At 45.4% G+C, this 17,162-nt stretch overlaps 1 protein-coding gene across 1 annotated transcript in view; it reads left to right on the plus strand.

Moving 5' to 3' along the window:
- NKPD1 (NTPase KAP family P-loop domain containing 1) overlaps positions 1-14,912 on the plus strand; it is a 37,138-nt gene extending 22,226 nt beyond the window's left edge. Inside the window, exons 2-4 of the mRNA XM_054998949.1 lie at positions 3,975-4,119; positions 11,217-11,348; positions 13,255-14,912. Of these exons, the coding sequence (XP_054854924.1) occupies positions 3,975-4,119; positions 11,217-11,348; positions 13,255-14,912 (1,935 nt within the window). The remainder of the gene's footprint in view (positions 1-3,974; positions 4,120-11,216; positions 11,349-13,254) is intronic.
- Positions 14,913-17,162: the final 2,250 nt, after the last annotated feature.

The raw sequence follows: 17,162 nt of genomic DNA on the forward strand, positions 1-17,162 counted from the left end.
CTCCTCATGCAGCACTTCATTGACCAAAGCAGGGAAGTTTTTATCCCTATGGAAGACCCATCTGTGCAGTTTCCTATTTGTCCCAGTGGGGTTTGCACAGGAGAGCTTCCCAGGGACAGCGCTCAAATGGGTTACGTCTGTCTGCCTCTCAATCTGCCATTCTTAATGATGCCAATATCTGCCCTGGAGGCTGCTGCCTCACTTGCCTCGGGGCAGGGCTAGCCCAACTCCTTTGCCCCACGTGCTGTGCAAACGAAAACAACATCAGTTGGAAAGGCCTCTCTGCCATTGTCTTCTCAGAGCCTTAACTTATTACTGCATCCTGTCTGTATTTCTCCTCAACATGTATGCATTTGTAAACAAACAGATCTCTGCAAAACTCCGGGGTCTGGGAAGGAAGCCAATCCTTGGAAGAAGAACCTCATTTGGGGAAGAGGGAGCAAGAAATTCCCGCGAGTTCACAGACCTGTTCATAAATAGGCCAGGTTTGGGTGAACTTTGCCAGCCGCTCTTTATGAAGTACATTATCAAATGCTTTCCTGAAGTCCAGGTATATCGCACCTTGTATATCGCACCTTATGAGCCGATCACGTTGTGTGTATATATATTATCCAAGTTGCTGTTGAGGTTGCTGGTATTTTTACCACTTTGGTTGCTGTTCAAGATTTACCTAAGAATCTATGCAGAATGCGGTGAAAAACAAATGGAAGGAATTAATTTTCGCTTGAGAGTTAATGTTTTCATAGCTGGAACTAATATACTAGAGGAATATTTCCTAATCTCTCTAAATGTTTTTTTGGTATAATTATTTCCGTTAGCGCTTCAGGGAAAAGGAGGGAAGCTTTTAAATGTGCTTTCTACATGGCAAATACATTTGGACCCAAGGTATTTGACCCTGAAATCAGAACTATGTTTCAGGGATACCAAAATATAAGAAAATACCATTTGCCACACTCGCTTGTACCCAAAGCGTCCTGCAGTGTCACAATACGGCAGGATTTGAGTCCGGTGGCACCTGAGAGACCAACAAGGTTTTCAGAGGGTAAGCTTTTGTAGTCAAAGCTCCCTCCTTCAGACACGAGTAAGAATGGAGATCCCTGAGTTTTTATATCCCAGCCAAAAGGTGGGTCACCTACCTTTTCCATTTCTACTTGTGTCTGAAGAAGGGAGCTGTGATTCTCGAAAGCTTACACCTTGAAAATCTTGTTGGTCTCTAAGGTGCCACTGGACTCAAATCTTGCTGTTCTACTGCAGACCAACATGGCTACCCACTGAACTAAACTAGCTAGCATTTTCACATCAGGGAAAGAATCCCATTGCAACCTGCTTGATGTTTACAGATCAAACAACAATTTGGAAGTCTTCCTGCTTTGGAAGTCTTCCTGCCATATCTCTAGTGAAACAATCACCACTACTTTGCAACATTGGGGTAGGGGTGCCTCATTAAAACTGTGTGAGTTGCTAGTCTTGTATTCTTGGAAGGTTCTGCTTCTTACGTAAAGTATCTAGAAATTAGAATGGGGAATGGAGTGTCATTCTTTAGCACATAACCCTGCCTGCTCATGAACTCCAAATGCCTGCGCATGAACACCAAAGCATCAAGCCATGTGTGGCCTGCCTGTTTTGCAAACCACAGCATCAGAGGTTTTGAACTCAATAACATATTGCAATACAACATTGTTGTGCTTTTTAAAAAGAAAAAGAAAAAAACAACCTATTTTTCACCAAAGGACCCATCGCTTTCTGGGGTTTTTAATCTACGGGGCTATCACAGAGTATGACACAAAGGAAGTGAAGGAGAGTCTCCGACAACGCTAACAGTGGGGTTTGCAAAGTGGATCCTTGGTATGGGGGATATTACAAGCATGCATCTGTTTTCATTCATGAAATGCTGGAGAAGGGCTCAGTGAAGGAAGGTGTGGGTGGTGTTTAATTGCCGAAAGAGTGATGCAGAGATTCTCCAGCCCATGTGAGAATCCTGCTATTTGACCTGAACCTTAATTTTAATGCAGAACAGGTGCTTCCTGGTGATGGAAAAAGTACAGGTGCCTCCCCTTCCAATCTGATTATTATTTCTCATATCTTGGGGTTTTTTTTGAAAGGGGCACGGCAAAAATGAAATGGATGTGGCTAAAGGAGGGAGCTGAGGGGACTACAAGGCCAAGACCAACAGTATCCACAAGAGGTTTATTGCTTAGTTGTGCCACAGTGCCAAATTCTGCCAGGCTGCGCCCATAACTGGAGAGGTTTCCTGCGGGCTCTGCCCCTGGCCCACTAGGTCCCATTCTGTCACTTATCCTTTGGATTCTTTGCTAGCTGTTCTTTCACCTCCTGCTCAGAGTTTTTTAATGTCAAAGCTGATAGGCCTTGCTGTCACTCTTGAAGGGTTATGGCCCACCAGTTGACATTAAGTCTTGTTGCCACTGCAATCACTTTAATAATAATAATAATATTCAATTTATATACCGCCCTTCAGGACAACTTAATGCCCACTCAGAGTGGTTTCTATTATTCATGACATTATTATCCCCACAACAAAACACCCTGTGAGGTGGGTGGGGCTGAGAGAGCTCCAGAGAACTGTGACTATCCCAAGGTCACCCAGCTGGCTGCCAAGTGGAGGAGTGAGGAATCAAACCTGGCTCTCCATATTAGAGTCCTGCTGCTCTAAGTGACTGACCCAAGGTCACCCAGCTGGCTTCAAGTGGAGGAGTGGGGAATCAAACCTGGCTCCCCAGATTAGAGTCCCGCACTCTTAACCACTACACCAAACTGGCTCTTTGCCACAATTTTCTCCCACTCGTCGGCCAACAAGCTCAGTATGGTTCCCTTTTCTCATATTAGCCTCCCCACTACCCCATGAGATGTGCAACTTCAAGTCCAAGGTCACCCATTGAGTTTCGTGGCATAGCAAGGATTTTAACCCAATTCTTACTGGTCAAAAGGTGGTAACTATGCCACACTGACGCTGCTTTCCTAATCATTTGTCCTCGAGTTTGACATTTTCAATTAAAATAATATCAGTTTACTAATTTCTATCCGTTTCTGGTAACAGAGGGGGATTCTCTGAGCTGGCAACTGGGTGGGCCAGATGTGACTTTTCATGGAGGGGGGGGGATGAGATTTGTTCTTATTTATTTATAAAATTTATACTTCCCCTACCCCTTTCTGCCCAGACTCAGGGCCACAATCACCAGGCCACCGTATGTTCCAGTGCCTGGGTTACATCCTACTGATCTGTTCCTGATACAAGTAAACTTCCTCACATGCAAGCGGTTTGTGCATCAGGGAGCAGCTTAATGCACAGTTGAATAGAACTGGGAGATTCAGCTCACGGGTTTCTACTTTACCTAGACTGGAGTTTTTTGAGCAGAACAGAATTCAGCCGTCAAGAATTCTCCAGGCACTTTTGTCCAGGTTGGGATGAAAAGAGAGAGTGTTAAAGCTCATGAAGGAATCCCTCGATTTGGATTAAACTTGGTGCATATAAAAAAGCTTAAACGGCACACAGATACGGGATGTTTTCTGCCTTTTAACACATCTCTCTGCTGTCCAGAGCTCAGCCTACACCCATTCCGCATGCTGTGGAGTCACTGCTTTTCTTAAGTGACTGACACATTTGCCTTCTTAATTACTTTGGTTGGTATGCAAGGCCAGAGCAAATTAAAATGCATTTGAATCTACCACACCTTCTGGATTTTATCTTCTTTTTTTTTTTTAAACTTCAAGTGGAACTTTGGAACTGTTGAGGAAGTTTTGTGTCACAGACAGAAACAGCGTTAGCAAAAGGCAGCGTTTCTCTTGACTGCTTTTTCTGCTTCTTTGGTAACAAACTTCTAAAACGAAGCGCCGGGAAAACAGTTTCACCTGTGGCAGGATTCTCACCCACAACTTGACATTTTTAAAAAAAATTTCCAAGGGAAGTTTAGCAAACTTGTCCGGTGAGTCCCGTCTTCTCTTTCTCTCTCCCACAGGGTCCTGCCTACCTTGGAACTCTGGTGGGAGAGCCGCCGGCTCAAGTACTCATGAGTTCCAGCGATGAAGAAGTCACCAGGTTACGACACGAGGAACCTCACGAGGGGTCCCACTTCGCAAACGCCGACTGTCTCGCCAAGAAAGGTAGGACTGCGGGCAGACTTACAACAGCCGCATTTGGGTGAATGGGAGGAAGTTATGACAACATTGTTCATCATGACCTCGTTCAGAAAAATTGGATTGAAAAAGAGAGCGATGATTTGAAATGCAGAAATTCAGACGTTACAAATCTGTACTTTAAAACTATGCGTAAATCACATACACACACAAATACGCTTCCAAGCCGTCGATTTTAAAAGAACACTAGAGGTTAGAAAGCTGATGGAGAGTACCAGGAACACCTCTGCTGTTATCAACTTCAGTTTTAGCCGGGAAGTTAATTAATTTTTCCTTTCTAAGCTAATTTGAATGTCATTATGTTATCGACTGTGGAGAATTACAGACACATGGGTATGTCTTTTCAGAAATATTATATTCACTCAGTGAATTTCATGGCAGAGTGGAGGAAAAAGCCCTTCATGCACATATGAAATTATATATATTTGAAAGGCTTTTCTTTCTCCACACTTCCATGAAATTCACTGGGTGGTGTTAGGCCAGTCACGCTCTCTTGGACTAGCCTACCTCCTAGGGCTGTTGTGAAGGTAAAACAGGAGCAAGCCACCATGTCCTTTGCTCTGAACTTCTTGGAGGTATGGCCAGATAACGATCTAATAAGTAATAATATAATTCATAGTTGTAACTAAATGTTAAAACTTGATCGGATCTCTCGTAATTTGAAAACTCCTTTGAACCCCAGAGATCAGATTCTTACATTGCAAATACTGATAGGAAGGTATATCTGAAATCTGTTTTGCGTTAGCTAAAGCTGGAAATGTCTGTCTTTCAGAAAAGCCAACCAATTTTACTGTGGTCAAATCTTACTATGAGTATCTCTACACAAGACATCTTCCACGGGGACGTTTAAGTGTAGGGATACACGACGTTAGTTGGGAAGCATAGAATTGCCAGCTCTCTCTTGGGAAATTCCTGGAGATTGGGGGGCGGGAGGTGGCTGGGTAGGGTAGAATTTGGAGAAGGGAGGGAGCTCAGTGGGCATGTAATGTCCCTCTAGAACTTCCATTTCTCCTACACTCTATTGTAAATCCACCCTCTGAAGTTGCCGTTCCCACCAGGAGAACCAAATCTCAGTAACATGAAAATGAGTTGTAATTTCGGGAGATCTCCGGTCACTACCTGGAGATTGGACTGGAAAAACCACGGGCGGCCCTGGAACAACTGTTGCAAAGAGACCACACAATACCAGGAAACCACTGTAGCAAATGTAAATATATTCCTATCCACATATAAAAGTGTGAAGTGCAAAGTGCGATGTGTTCAAATATACAATACAGGAATACACAGTACAATTATATACAGCACATATATCATTCAACCAAGTCTTTGCAGTCCGTTAACACCACCTTCTTCTCAAGCCCCCAGAGAATGAGTTTGGTTCTTACAATTTTTTTGTATCCAGTCTGAATTTTTTAATGCCCAAGATGAAGTGAGCTTTCTCTCACGAAACGGGTTAATGACAATTGCCTGCACATCCCCGTCAGCGTTGTTGGACAAATCTTGAATTTTGGGACTGGGAATGTTAGAACATCTTCCACGATTCTCTCCATTGGCTTCCGTATAAAAATTTTTTGCATGTTGCACTTTAAATGAAAGCAAGGAACTATATGGACTGTAAAGACTTGGTTGAATGATATATGTGCTGTATATAATTGTACTGTGTATTCCTGTATTGTATATTTGAACACATCGCACTTTGCACTTCGCACTTTTATATGTGGATAGGAATATATTTACATTTGCTACAGTGGTTTCCTGGTATTGTGTGGTCACTACCTGGAGATTGGCAACCTGGAACATGGAAGAAACTTGATGAATAACTTCTGTTCAGAATTTAGTAGAGGATTGTTTAATGCAGGACAATGTGATGGAACTTGCTTGAAATACTTTTGTTATCTCAGACAAAATGGATTAAATCAAAATACATCACACACAAAAAAAAGAACTAGGTTTCAGCCACTCTGTTCACATTTAAAGCTACTAGACGTTTTAGCAACAAAATCCTGTCTCCAAAATGTAGAAACAGAAGGAATTGGAGTTCAATCTATATTGGCCCCAAACTTATAATGTAGACTTGAGTCTATTCTCCCCGCCATTCTTTAAGGGATGCGAATACTAATGGCTTTGAATGGTCAGAGTTAAGGCAACAGAGAAAGGACAGTTTTAAAATTTAAAGTTCATGAATCACGTTTGTTTAAACTCCTTTTCCTGCAAGAGGAGAAAGGTCAAAAAACATGGGGGTAATTCTGTTTTGTCCTCACAACAACCTTGCGAGGTAGGTTAGGATCGAAGATGATGACTAGTTCAAAGTAATTCAGTGAGTTGCGTGGTTGGGAGGAAATCTGAACTTGGGTCTTTCTGTTCTAAGTCCACATCTCCAACCACCGCATTACTCTGGTTCTACAAAATATATTTTTATATAGATTAATATTCGGTACAGGTTTTAAAATTTCATAATTGCTGGGGGGGGGGGGTGTTTCGTTTTAGCATTACCCAGCTACTGTACTGTAATATACAGTGTATATTACTGTTATATACTGTTGCCTAGTCTCAGAATTTGAGGGGAACTGGCAAGAAATCTAAACATTTTATGCTGTGATCATTATTAATTTAAAAATAATGATGGGTGATAGGAAGGGAAGGGCAGGGCCTAGACATAATTGGAAGGCTTTTCTTGGAATGCAAGTTACCTGTCTGCACTGACACACATTTCAACAGCGTGCCCTGTGAGAGGAAGACACACTAGTTCTTAAGGGTGTGGGTAAAGCCAGAAAAAAATAAACGTTCAAAATAAACTGTTGATGCTCTTTTGTGGCTTCTGTTTGCTTCCTTCTGTGCTAGGAAAGGTCAGGAGGATCAGCCTTGAAAAGCCTGGCTTCCTTGTCAAGAGGAAGTCTTTCTTCCTCTAACGTAGTGGAAAAGAGCAAGAGTCCAGGAGCACCTATAAGACTAACAAAATAGTGGTAGGGTATGAGCTTACAGGTATCTGAAGAAGTGAGCTGTGGCTTACCAAAGTTCATACCCTACCACTATTTTGTTAGTCTTATAGGTGCTCCTGGACTCTTCCTCTTTTCCACTGCTGCCGACAGACTAACACAGCTACCAATCTTGATCTACCTCCTCTAATGTCTGTAAATAAATAGATAAGGTGGAGGAAAAACCGCACCAAGGCAGGCACACATCTTTAAAGCAGCACATGTTGTCCCAAACACACTTGGAGCGATTCTGCCATTACCCCATCACCACTGTGAAACCGCATCCTTCTCTTGCCTTCATTGCAAAGTTCCAAACTGTTCTTTTTAGCCTCCACCTTCCAGAGAAGAAAAGGTTCTCTTCTTTCCGCAGCCAGGAGCCACCAGCCATCAAAGGCTTTTCAGTAAACACCTTAGGTTAACAAAGGAGGTATCTGCACATCCAAAGAGGATGCTGACAACCATTTACAGGTGCGTTTTTTGGAACTAGGACTCCCAGAACACTCGGCTACCAAACCAGCCTCAGGCCTCTGTTTACTTACTTGCCGATGCATTTGGAACCCCACCCTTCGTAACCCAACTAATTACCAGGTTATTTGGCAACAGGCTCTTTTCCCCAGAGATGAAATGATGCTGAATCACGAGCCTGTAATGATCCAGGGACTCGTTTCCTCCTTGGAAGCTCTCCTCAGATTCAAACTCACTGCTGGAATTTGTAAACAAAAAGACAGAAAGGTGGATCTCCCTGTCATGACTGTAGACCAAGGCCAGGGTTATTTAGTTACACCCCAATTTTCTCCCCAGCATGAACCCAAAAAGCATTGTTCTTCCCCTCTGATTTATCGTTAACAACTACCCTGTAAGGTAAGTTGGGCTGAGAGTGACAGGTCCCAAAATCACCTGCTGAGCAGCGCAGGGATTTGAACCTGGGTCTAGTCTGAACTGCGAAGGCCCTCCTGAATTATCTAGCAAATGTACAAAGCAACTCCCGGTGGCAACGTATACAGGGCTGCAGTCCAACGTGGTCAGCACTGGAAAGCCACTGCTCCACATTATGACCCTCTTTATTTTTCCGATTTTTTAGATTTTGCCTTTAACCCTCTTCTTATACCCTCTGGGTGGATTGCTGCCACCAAGAATTATATTCCAAAATTTAATTTAAATTTCCCCTTTAATAACGTGCCCAAGCGTCAGGCTCCTTTGTGGGACTATGTCACCCTGAGAAAAGGAATGGGATATAGGAATAACATATACTCTCGGATGAGAAAAAACCAAAACCAAAATAAACGTTTATTTTTGACAAGCAGCATATCGGTTTCACACTAGTATTTAAGCTTGATGGTTTCAAAGATAGTTCTCAGTTCTTAAAGTTTCTTTACATAGGCTCAGTCAAACAGATACACATAAACTTTTTTTCTCTCAGGCACGCACAGAGTTTGCCTGTCTTAAACCAGAATCATTATTTCTCTCTCTCTCTCTCTCTCTCTCACACACACACACACGAAATCATCACACTCCATTACATTTTGACACCCCCCTCATCCCATGAAGTTCAAGGTGGCATAATCGGCCTTCTTCCTCACAACATCCCCGTGAAGTAGGTTAGGTTGAGAGAGAGCAAATCACCCAAAGCCGCCTAGTAAGACTCGTTGTCAGAGGGGGGTTTCAGCCAGGATGCCCCAGCCTTACTCTGGCATGCTAATGACCTCACAGAGGGTCTCGAACGCTTGCCATCTTGTTCCATTTACACCTCAGCAGGGACAGTGGTGCTACAGGGGTGTGTGGAGAGAGCCACTTTGGTGTAGTGGTTAAGAGCGGCAGGACTCAAATCTGGAGAGCCGGGTTTGATTCCCCGCTCCTCCACCTGAAGCCAGCTGGGTGACCTTGGCCAGTCACAGCTTCTAGGAGCTCTCTCAGCCCCACCCACCTCACAGGGTGATTGTTGTTGTGGGGATAATAACAACATGCTTTGTAAAACTGTTTTGACTGTGGCATTAAGATGCCCTGAAGGGCAGTATATAAATCAAATGTCGTTGTAGTTATTGGAGGTGCACATGTTGGATTTCTGGTGCTTCTGATAAAAGATATGGAGATTCTTCCTGGGAGAACGAACATGGCAGGCAGTGCTTCCTGTCTCATGTGCCTTTTCTAACCCAGTGCAGCGTTGGCATCGGCTGCCTGCCAAGGCAACAGTAGAAAACACAATTAATAATGTAATAATAACAATAACATTCCATTTATATACTGCCCTTCAAGACAGTTTAACACCCACTCAGAGCGGTTTACAAAGTAGGTTATTATTATCCCCACAAAATTCACCCTGTGAGGTGGGTGGGGCTGAGAGAGCTCTGAGAGAGCTGTGCTGACCCAAGGTCACCCAGCTGGCTTCAAGTGGAGGAGCGGGGAATCAAACTCGGTTCTCCAGGTAAGAGTCCTGCCGCTCTTAACCACTACACCAAAATGCCTCCAGAGGCTCCTAAGCCAGTTTTTAAAACAAAAACACAAGGAAGATATAGGAGGCTAAACTCTTTGAGGACAACGGCATCAACAAATAAATTCTACCTTAAAAAAAAAAGTCCTGTTATGGGTAACAAAAAGTATTCATTTGCAGGTGGCCAGTTGACATTTTCCCCACCTACATAGGTCAGCACGCTGTGAGTATATGATAGCTGTGAGTTCTGCAAGCTAATTATCCAAGTTATGTTTACATTTTACATTCTCACGTGTCCCTTCCCATCAAAAATATTGGACTTGGAAAATTGGTACAGGTAGGACGGAGTGTACCCAATGTTCCCAGGACAAATATATGTAATCACCGTCCCACATCATTTAGCCAGGAGGCAGAGGACTGCACAAGCCGCTTCGGAGAATTAGATGGCCAAGAAATTAGGGGTGTTCTTTTCCTGGGCAGGAGGCCTGCAACCGACTACCTTCACTCAGGGGCTCTTGCGATGAACATAAAAGTTTGGCCTGTTGGGGAGTTTCCTGCCTGGGTTTTAATACTTACATCCTGCTTCACAGTTTGATTTGGGGTGGTCGGTTTTCTGGAGAACGCTACGTTGTTTATATTTCTTCAACAGTATTTCCTTAACACTGTTATTGGAAATCAAGGTCAGCTTTGCCAGAGTCAAGCTGCCGGATGAAACCGGAGTTCTTTGCTGCAGGTCCATCCTTCGGTTAGTTCACAGAGACTAAGAAATGATGTCCAGAAAGAACTGAGCTATTAAAAGGCAGCTCCTTGCTAGTACGAAGTGTGAACACAAAACAAGATAAGCTACGCTGGAGGTGACCTGCTAGTAATAGCATTTATATATTGCTAGAGGGGGGGGGGGGAATCCATTTATTTGCTTCCATTTATACCCCCATCTTTCTTTCCCTTGGGGATACAAAGCAGCTTACATCATTCTCTTCCGCTCAATTTTATTTTCATAACAACCCTGTGAGATAGGTGAGGCTATGAGTGCATGTGCAAGGACACCCAGCAAGCTTCCGTGGTAGAATGGAGATTCGAACCTGGGTCTCCCCAGTCCAATACACCATTACATCATGCTAGCTACGTTTAATGATGATGATGATGTTTATATAATAAAAATCTCAGTAATCCTTACAATACTACCCTTTGTAGGCAATACCTTTGTGTTTTCAAACACATCTCTAGAATCCTGAGAACGAAAAAGTTCAATCGTTGCTTTAGTTCAATTGTTGGTGTCGCTATCCTATGCAGAGTTACTCCACTTTAATTCCATTTAAACCAGCGGGATTAAAGTAGAGTAACTCAGCACAGGATTGCACTGTAAGTACACAGGATTGTAAATTCTTCACCAACTGTTAGAGACACAAAATAAATGAATGAATACCACGTCCAGGGCTGCAGAAGGCAAGCTGACTTGTCTCCTTTAAGGACAAAGTCTCTCCCTAGCCTGAGAAAGCATTAGATGTCCTTTTGTGCCACCCAACCACAGGCTCACTAACAGCGTCGGCGGAGAAGCCGGGAGAGGCCCAGTGGCTCCACATGAGCTAAGGAGTCGACCGTCCATTCCTGCGATCATTTCACTAAGCTTATGGATGCCGGTGTTATTTTTCTACCCCCAGATCTCCTGACAGAAGATGACATCTACTGCTGCTCCCTCTCCAAGACGCTGTGCCACACCTCCACCCCGGTCACTGTGGGCTTCTACTCGCCCTGCGGAACCCGTCTCCACTCACTCCTGGAAAACATCGCAGGTCAGTCCCAAGGAAAAGAGGAGATCCATACGTGGGGATAGCCAAAAAGGTTATGGCAGATGTGTATTCAATGTGTTTCCAGATTTATGTGCTGGAGCTGCCTCGGTGGCCCGGACGGGGCATGAAGGCAGGGTACGAACAAACTTTGTATATAAATGTATCAGGTTGCACATGCCTCACTTTCTGTGGAAACTATTTAGAACGAAAGCCTATCAGGCCTCCCCCCATAGAAACCAGTCCCCCATTCAACCAAGGTTTCCATCCCCTTCTGTCCTCCTGGCCAGCATCACATTTTGCCCAAAAGCAAATGGGGTGCAGCAGGCCCAGGGCCTCATATTCCAGCTGTCCCAAAATTCCTGCTGCCAAGTCCTGTTGTTACAGATGTTTATCCCATTCTGGCTTCATGGTTGCATCTGGAGTAGCAGACAGCGTCTCTTCATAATCCAACTTTGTCCCACTGGATTCAAGTGGACTCGTGTCCTGGCCTCACACAGACAAGCAGACATTAAGATGAGGCCAGCTACATAAAGCTAACGGTTGTCAACGATCCTTTCCGAGCCATTTCTACAAGTCAAAATCAATGTGATGGAATCTGGAGCAGAGCGGAGATAGGAAAACCTGACTGCTTGCCCCAGATACTGAAGGCCGAGGACAAATTTAGAGCTCTCTCTAGTTATGTTCCCTCCGCCCCCCACCACCTTCACAATGGATGACAGGGGGAAAGACTGTTACACTTGGAGACAGTGTTATGGCCAGGGTATAAGTTGCTTGCTGCGGTGTGTCAAGTGAGACATCATGAAAGAGGCAAGATTCGGGTCCGATAGCACCTTAAAGACCAACAAGATTTCCAGGGTATGGAGCTTTCAACAGTCAAAGATTATTTGACTTCTGAAAGCTCACACCCTGGACGTCTAGTTGGTCTTTAAGGTGCTACTAGACCCTACTCTTGCCTTTCTACTACAGACCAACAATGGCTACCCACCTGAAACTATCTTGACGAAGGGGGAAGTATATCTCTGCAATCACGAGGATGCATCAACTTTCAACCATCCCAGCAAACAGATCTTCTTCCCTGTTCTGCTCAGCCAGGGGGCAAGTGGTTAAGTGGTTGGGCTGTGAATCAGCACTCTGCTGGTTTGCCTCCCACTACTGCTGTGAGCACAGCTGGTGGCCTTGGGTAAGCCACTCAGCCCCAGCGGTATTGTGGGGATAAGAATAACACTGACTTTGTTCGCCGCACTGAGTGGGGCACTGATCTGTCTAGAAAAGCTGTATACAAGTCCAGTTATTATTATGAGAGCTGCTTTAGCAGAGCAGTTAAGTGGTTGGGCTGTGCATCCACACTCTGCTGGTTCAACACCCACTTCTGCCCTGAGCTAAGCAGGTGGGCTTGCATCAGTCACTCTTCTCAGCCTAGCTCCCCAGATGGATTGTGGGGAGAAAGATAATGCTGACTTTGTTCCCCACTCTGAGTGGGCACTAATCTGTCCAGAAGAGCTGTATATAAGCACAGTTATTCTGAGAGTTGCTGTAGCATAGGGATTAAGTGTTTGGGCTGCAAGCCAGCACTCTGCTGGTTCGACGCCTACTTTTGCCATGAGCTCAGCAGGTGGCCTTGGGTCAGCTACTCCTCTCAGCCCAGCTCCCCAGCTGTCTTGAGGGATAATAATGACACTGACTTTGTTCACCGCTAAGAGTGGGGCACTAATGTGTGTAGAAGAGTGGTATATAAGCACTGTTGTTGTTGTTATTTGAACAGTTTATGTACTGTGATGGCTGAAATCATGCAGACAAGGGACGAGTGTATAGGAAGCTGGTCCTAGGCCGCTCTCCTTTGGATTCTGAAAAGTTGACAGGCCTGTTGTTGCTGCTGCTGATGCCATTTATTGTTGTTCCACTGTGGCAGGATGTATGCACAAAGAATCCTGCCGGAGGGAAGAAAATGAATACCGGAGAACGCACCAGAAGCCACGCCGACCAGAAGGATTGAACTACCTCACTCTCCTGTGGTACCTGGTCTTCTATGAGCCGGTCATCACGGAGGTCCACCTCAGAAGGAAGAACATCGACTTCCTTTTCATACGGTTCAGTGCCTGGCAGTACGCTGGAAGCGACAAGCTGTGGGCTGGGCTGGTCACCACCCTCTGTGATCACATCCGTCAGCATTTTGGGCCTCTGCCTCTGAGCTTCTACCATGTTGTGGGGACCAGGCCGCGATTTGCCTCTGGGTTCAGCCAGAATGAGTGGAGGCTTAAAAAGAAAGTCGCCTTGGCCGCTGGAGGACTCGTGGTCATCTTGCTAGCAGGGGCGAGCCTGGCTACAGTTGTCTTATTTGTGCCAGGGATAAGGGATGGGAGCACCCTGAAAGTCATTAGCAGTGTCTTTGCTGCCATTTCTGGCTCGGGGGTCGTCCTGGCTGTTGCCCCAGTCATTAAGCACCTGATTATCACTCAGAAGAAAAAGATAGAGAGCATGACCAACAACCAGAAATTCACCAGTCACCTGGGCTTCATGAGTGCAGTAAAAAGAGAGATCGAACTTCTCACCAGCTTTATCTATTACATGGAGATATTTGAGAGGCAGCGGCTGAGGATTGTCTTTGAGATTACCAGCTTGGACATGTGCTACCCGGAACGGGTGGTCGGGGTGCTGAATGCCATCAACACGTTGCTTTCAGACACTAACGCGCCGTTCATTTTCATTCTGGTGGTAGACCCCTGCATCATCACCTCCTGTTTAGAGCAAGCGGGCAGCATGAAGGGCATGGCTGACAACGGCTACCTGTACCTCAACCGCACCGTGTCGCTACCTTTCTCCATCCCAGAAATTGGCACCAGGTCAAAGATGCGGTTTTTGCACGAGACCTTCCAAAACCGGGAAGACCTGATGTACAGGATCATCACAAGGAACGTGGAACAGGGAGTCCGAAAGTCCAAAGGGAAGGACGCTGCCCTGGCAGACCTGGAAGCCTCTGTGGAAATGGACCAGCACCAGATCGACGCCCAGGCCGTCCAGTACATCCACGAAGCTTTCCACTGCTTGCACGACGAACTCGACTGCCTTTACAGATACATCCCAGACAGCATTATCCAGATGAAGAGGATCGTCAACACCATCCCCATCACGCTCCGGCTCATGACGCAGCAGCACAGTCTCCGGCACAGCATCTGCCCCCGGTCAGTGGCAGGCTGGGTAGTCTTGGCCAACCAGTGGCCATGCCGCTTGAGTTGGGTGCTGCAGTGCATGCAAGACAACCAGCAGTGCCAGCCACCCAGTGACTTTGACCAGCGGCCACTGTGGGAGGTCTTCGTGGACAACTGCAAAGAGCTTTTTTCCATGAACAAGGAACTCAAGAGCATCATGGCCTTGGATGGCGACCCAGAACTCTTTCAGAAGTTCTTGTCCCAGGACTTCCCCTTCACTGTACAGGATGGGGCGAAGTACCTGAAATACACAGTCAACTTGGACCATTCCATGAGACATCAGATGGGGCAGATACGAGCGCTCGCTACACTGGACAAGATCTACAAGAAAAAGGAAGCCAACCCGGACAAAACGGATTAGGGAGGGTGGTTTGCAAACAGCCCCAGGGAACCCTGCAGTTAGGTCAGACTAGCAGAGGTGGACAAATTGCTTGAAAGGCAGTTTTGTCTGCTACTGAATATAACTCTCAGGTGTGGAGACACTTAGGGGTGTCCTCCCGGGTAGGGTTTCCAACTGCCTATAGAAAAATGTCCTGTCCCTTTAACAGAGACTTAAGGGAATGTTATTGACCAGGTGGTGTCATTTACCTCCAGGCCATGCAAGACTTCACCCACCCATTTCCATACATTTTGTCTGCATTAAAGAAACAGGACATCATACTCCAGGTCTGTTGGTAACCCTAATCCTAGTGTGCATGCTTGCTTCTACAAAGGGTGCTGGAGAGGTGCTACTTGTGGGAACTGAGTATGCGCCCTAGAATGTGCCCTAGAATGATCTGGGAAACACAGAAAGGGTTCATTGCAATCAAGTCAATGCTAGGAAGGGTTTCCCTAATGCAAAACCACTCACTAAAGAGGATGAGCCCACAGGCAGCTACATCTTTTCTCCAGGATACAAGATTGGGAAAAGTCAATGGCCGTTCTCATAACCCCCCCAAAACACGCCTGCAACACTTGCACTTTGTGCGGCACTTATTCATGCTGTGAACACGGGAGAAAATTTGGAAGTGAAATCAAATGTGCACTACAGCCCATGTAGGATTTAAGCCTCATATTTGGGGGAAGGGACCTCTCCCCCACTTAATAGGGATTATTTATTAAGGAAGAGAAAGGCAGTATTAGTCACATGTGATAGCTGGGCCAGAGCTGGGAGCACTCTGCAATATTGGAAGTGTGGAAAAAGCACAAAACATACTACTAGGCACATAAAACCAACATTTTGAGAATCAACTTTTTTTTAAAAAAACCACAAAGTTTCTAGCCCGTAAGGCTGCAAAATGAAGTAAACAAACAAAGTGAACCTTGAAAATATATGGCTAGTGAAATCTGAGAAACTGGGATGAGGAAGAGTAAAATTTCAAATTTGGGCTGAGCAGGTAGAGCGGTTAAATATATAATTATGAGCTGACAGTTTATGGGGAATTACTCGCAAGGCTGTGTTGGGGTAATCCAGAAAGGTTCTGCAAACAGCCATGATTGATACTGGAATGAATGTCAGTGAAGAGGAGAAGCAGGCAGGGCTTTTATGACAGCTACCCTAACGCTGAGGGGTGGCCAGGTTAGGCCCCCCCTTCTCCTGCTTTTCAAAAGGAAATGTAAAGTGTACCTTGGCAGATGAGGCTGTGCAAGCATCTGCACCTGCTTAAGACCATTTCCACATGTCCTGTCTGCCCCCAGGTTCAATGCTGTTGGAAAGCAGGTTCCCCCCCCCTGCTTCCCCATAGCACGACGACGCAGTTGTGCATCTCCTGGGGTTTCCCTCGCTTTTCCGTGATCTTTCTCAAAACTGCTTTGACCTGAAGTTTCAGAAAACATTACAGTAAAGCCTGAATCGCTGCTGTGTGGATAGTTCTCCCCAACATTGTCTCTGCAGCAGCCATTCCCCCGCCCCACCTCTGGGGGACTTATTTTGTATGGTACGGGCATTAGAGTATCATTATATCAATACACCATTGTAACAATAGCTGCAACAGGTTCTCTGAATTCTCAGCTTTCACTTTTACAAAGTATGTCCCTAGCCTCTTCTCTTGTGGAGATATAAGGGGAAAGGCATCTCTTTGCAACAGAAGGGGCGAGAGACTTTTTAAAGAAATAAAAGCTGCAAATTCAAGAGTATCTGTTATACCTAATATTGCATACATATGATATTGCAATACAAAGATTTTTTTTTTAAAGGCAAAAGCCTTGGTGGTCCAAGGGAGAGGAATGCTACTGCTGGGGGACTGGGGCAGGGAAACTTGCCATGTGGAAGCCCCAGGGTCGCTGCGTTTTATCAACGGCTGAGCCAGCAAAGGGGGAAAGCGTACAAGCCCTCCCCTGTGTAGAAACCACAGATGTTGTATTGGGAAGAGGGGCAGCTACATCCAGATTACAACTGGCGTACACATTTTTAAAAAACCAGTACCTTGGCCCACTTGCAGGTGGCAGAATTGTGCCAAAGGGATTGTTACAACTTCCCCCTTTGTAGACCCAAGACTCCTCAACCCCCACTTCCCACAATGTACCCAGAAACAGATAAAAGACCTACCAGCACAGTATCACTCTTCTTGCATTTGAAGTAGCGCTCTCTGGTCCACAAAAGCAAACTCTGGAATAAAATTCTGTTAGAAGA

Source organism: Eublepharis macularius, chromosome 15 (assembly GCF_028583425.1).
Source record: "Eublepharis macularius isolate TG4126 chromosome 15, MPM_Emac_v1.0, whole genome shotgun sequence".
Lineage (NCBI taxonomy): Eukaryota > Metazoa > Chordata > Lepidosauria > Squamata > Eublepharidae > Eublepharis > Eublepharis macularius.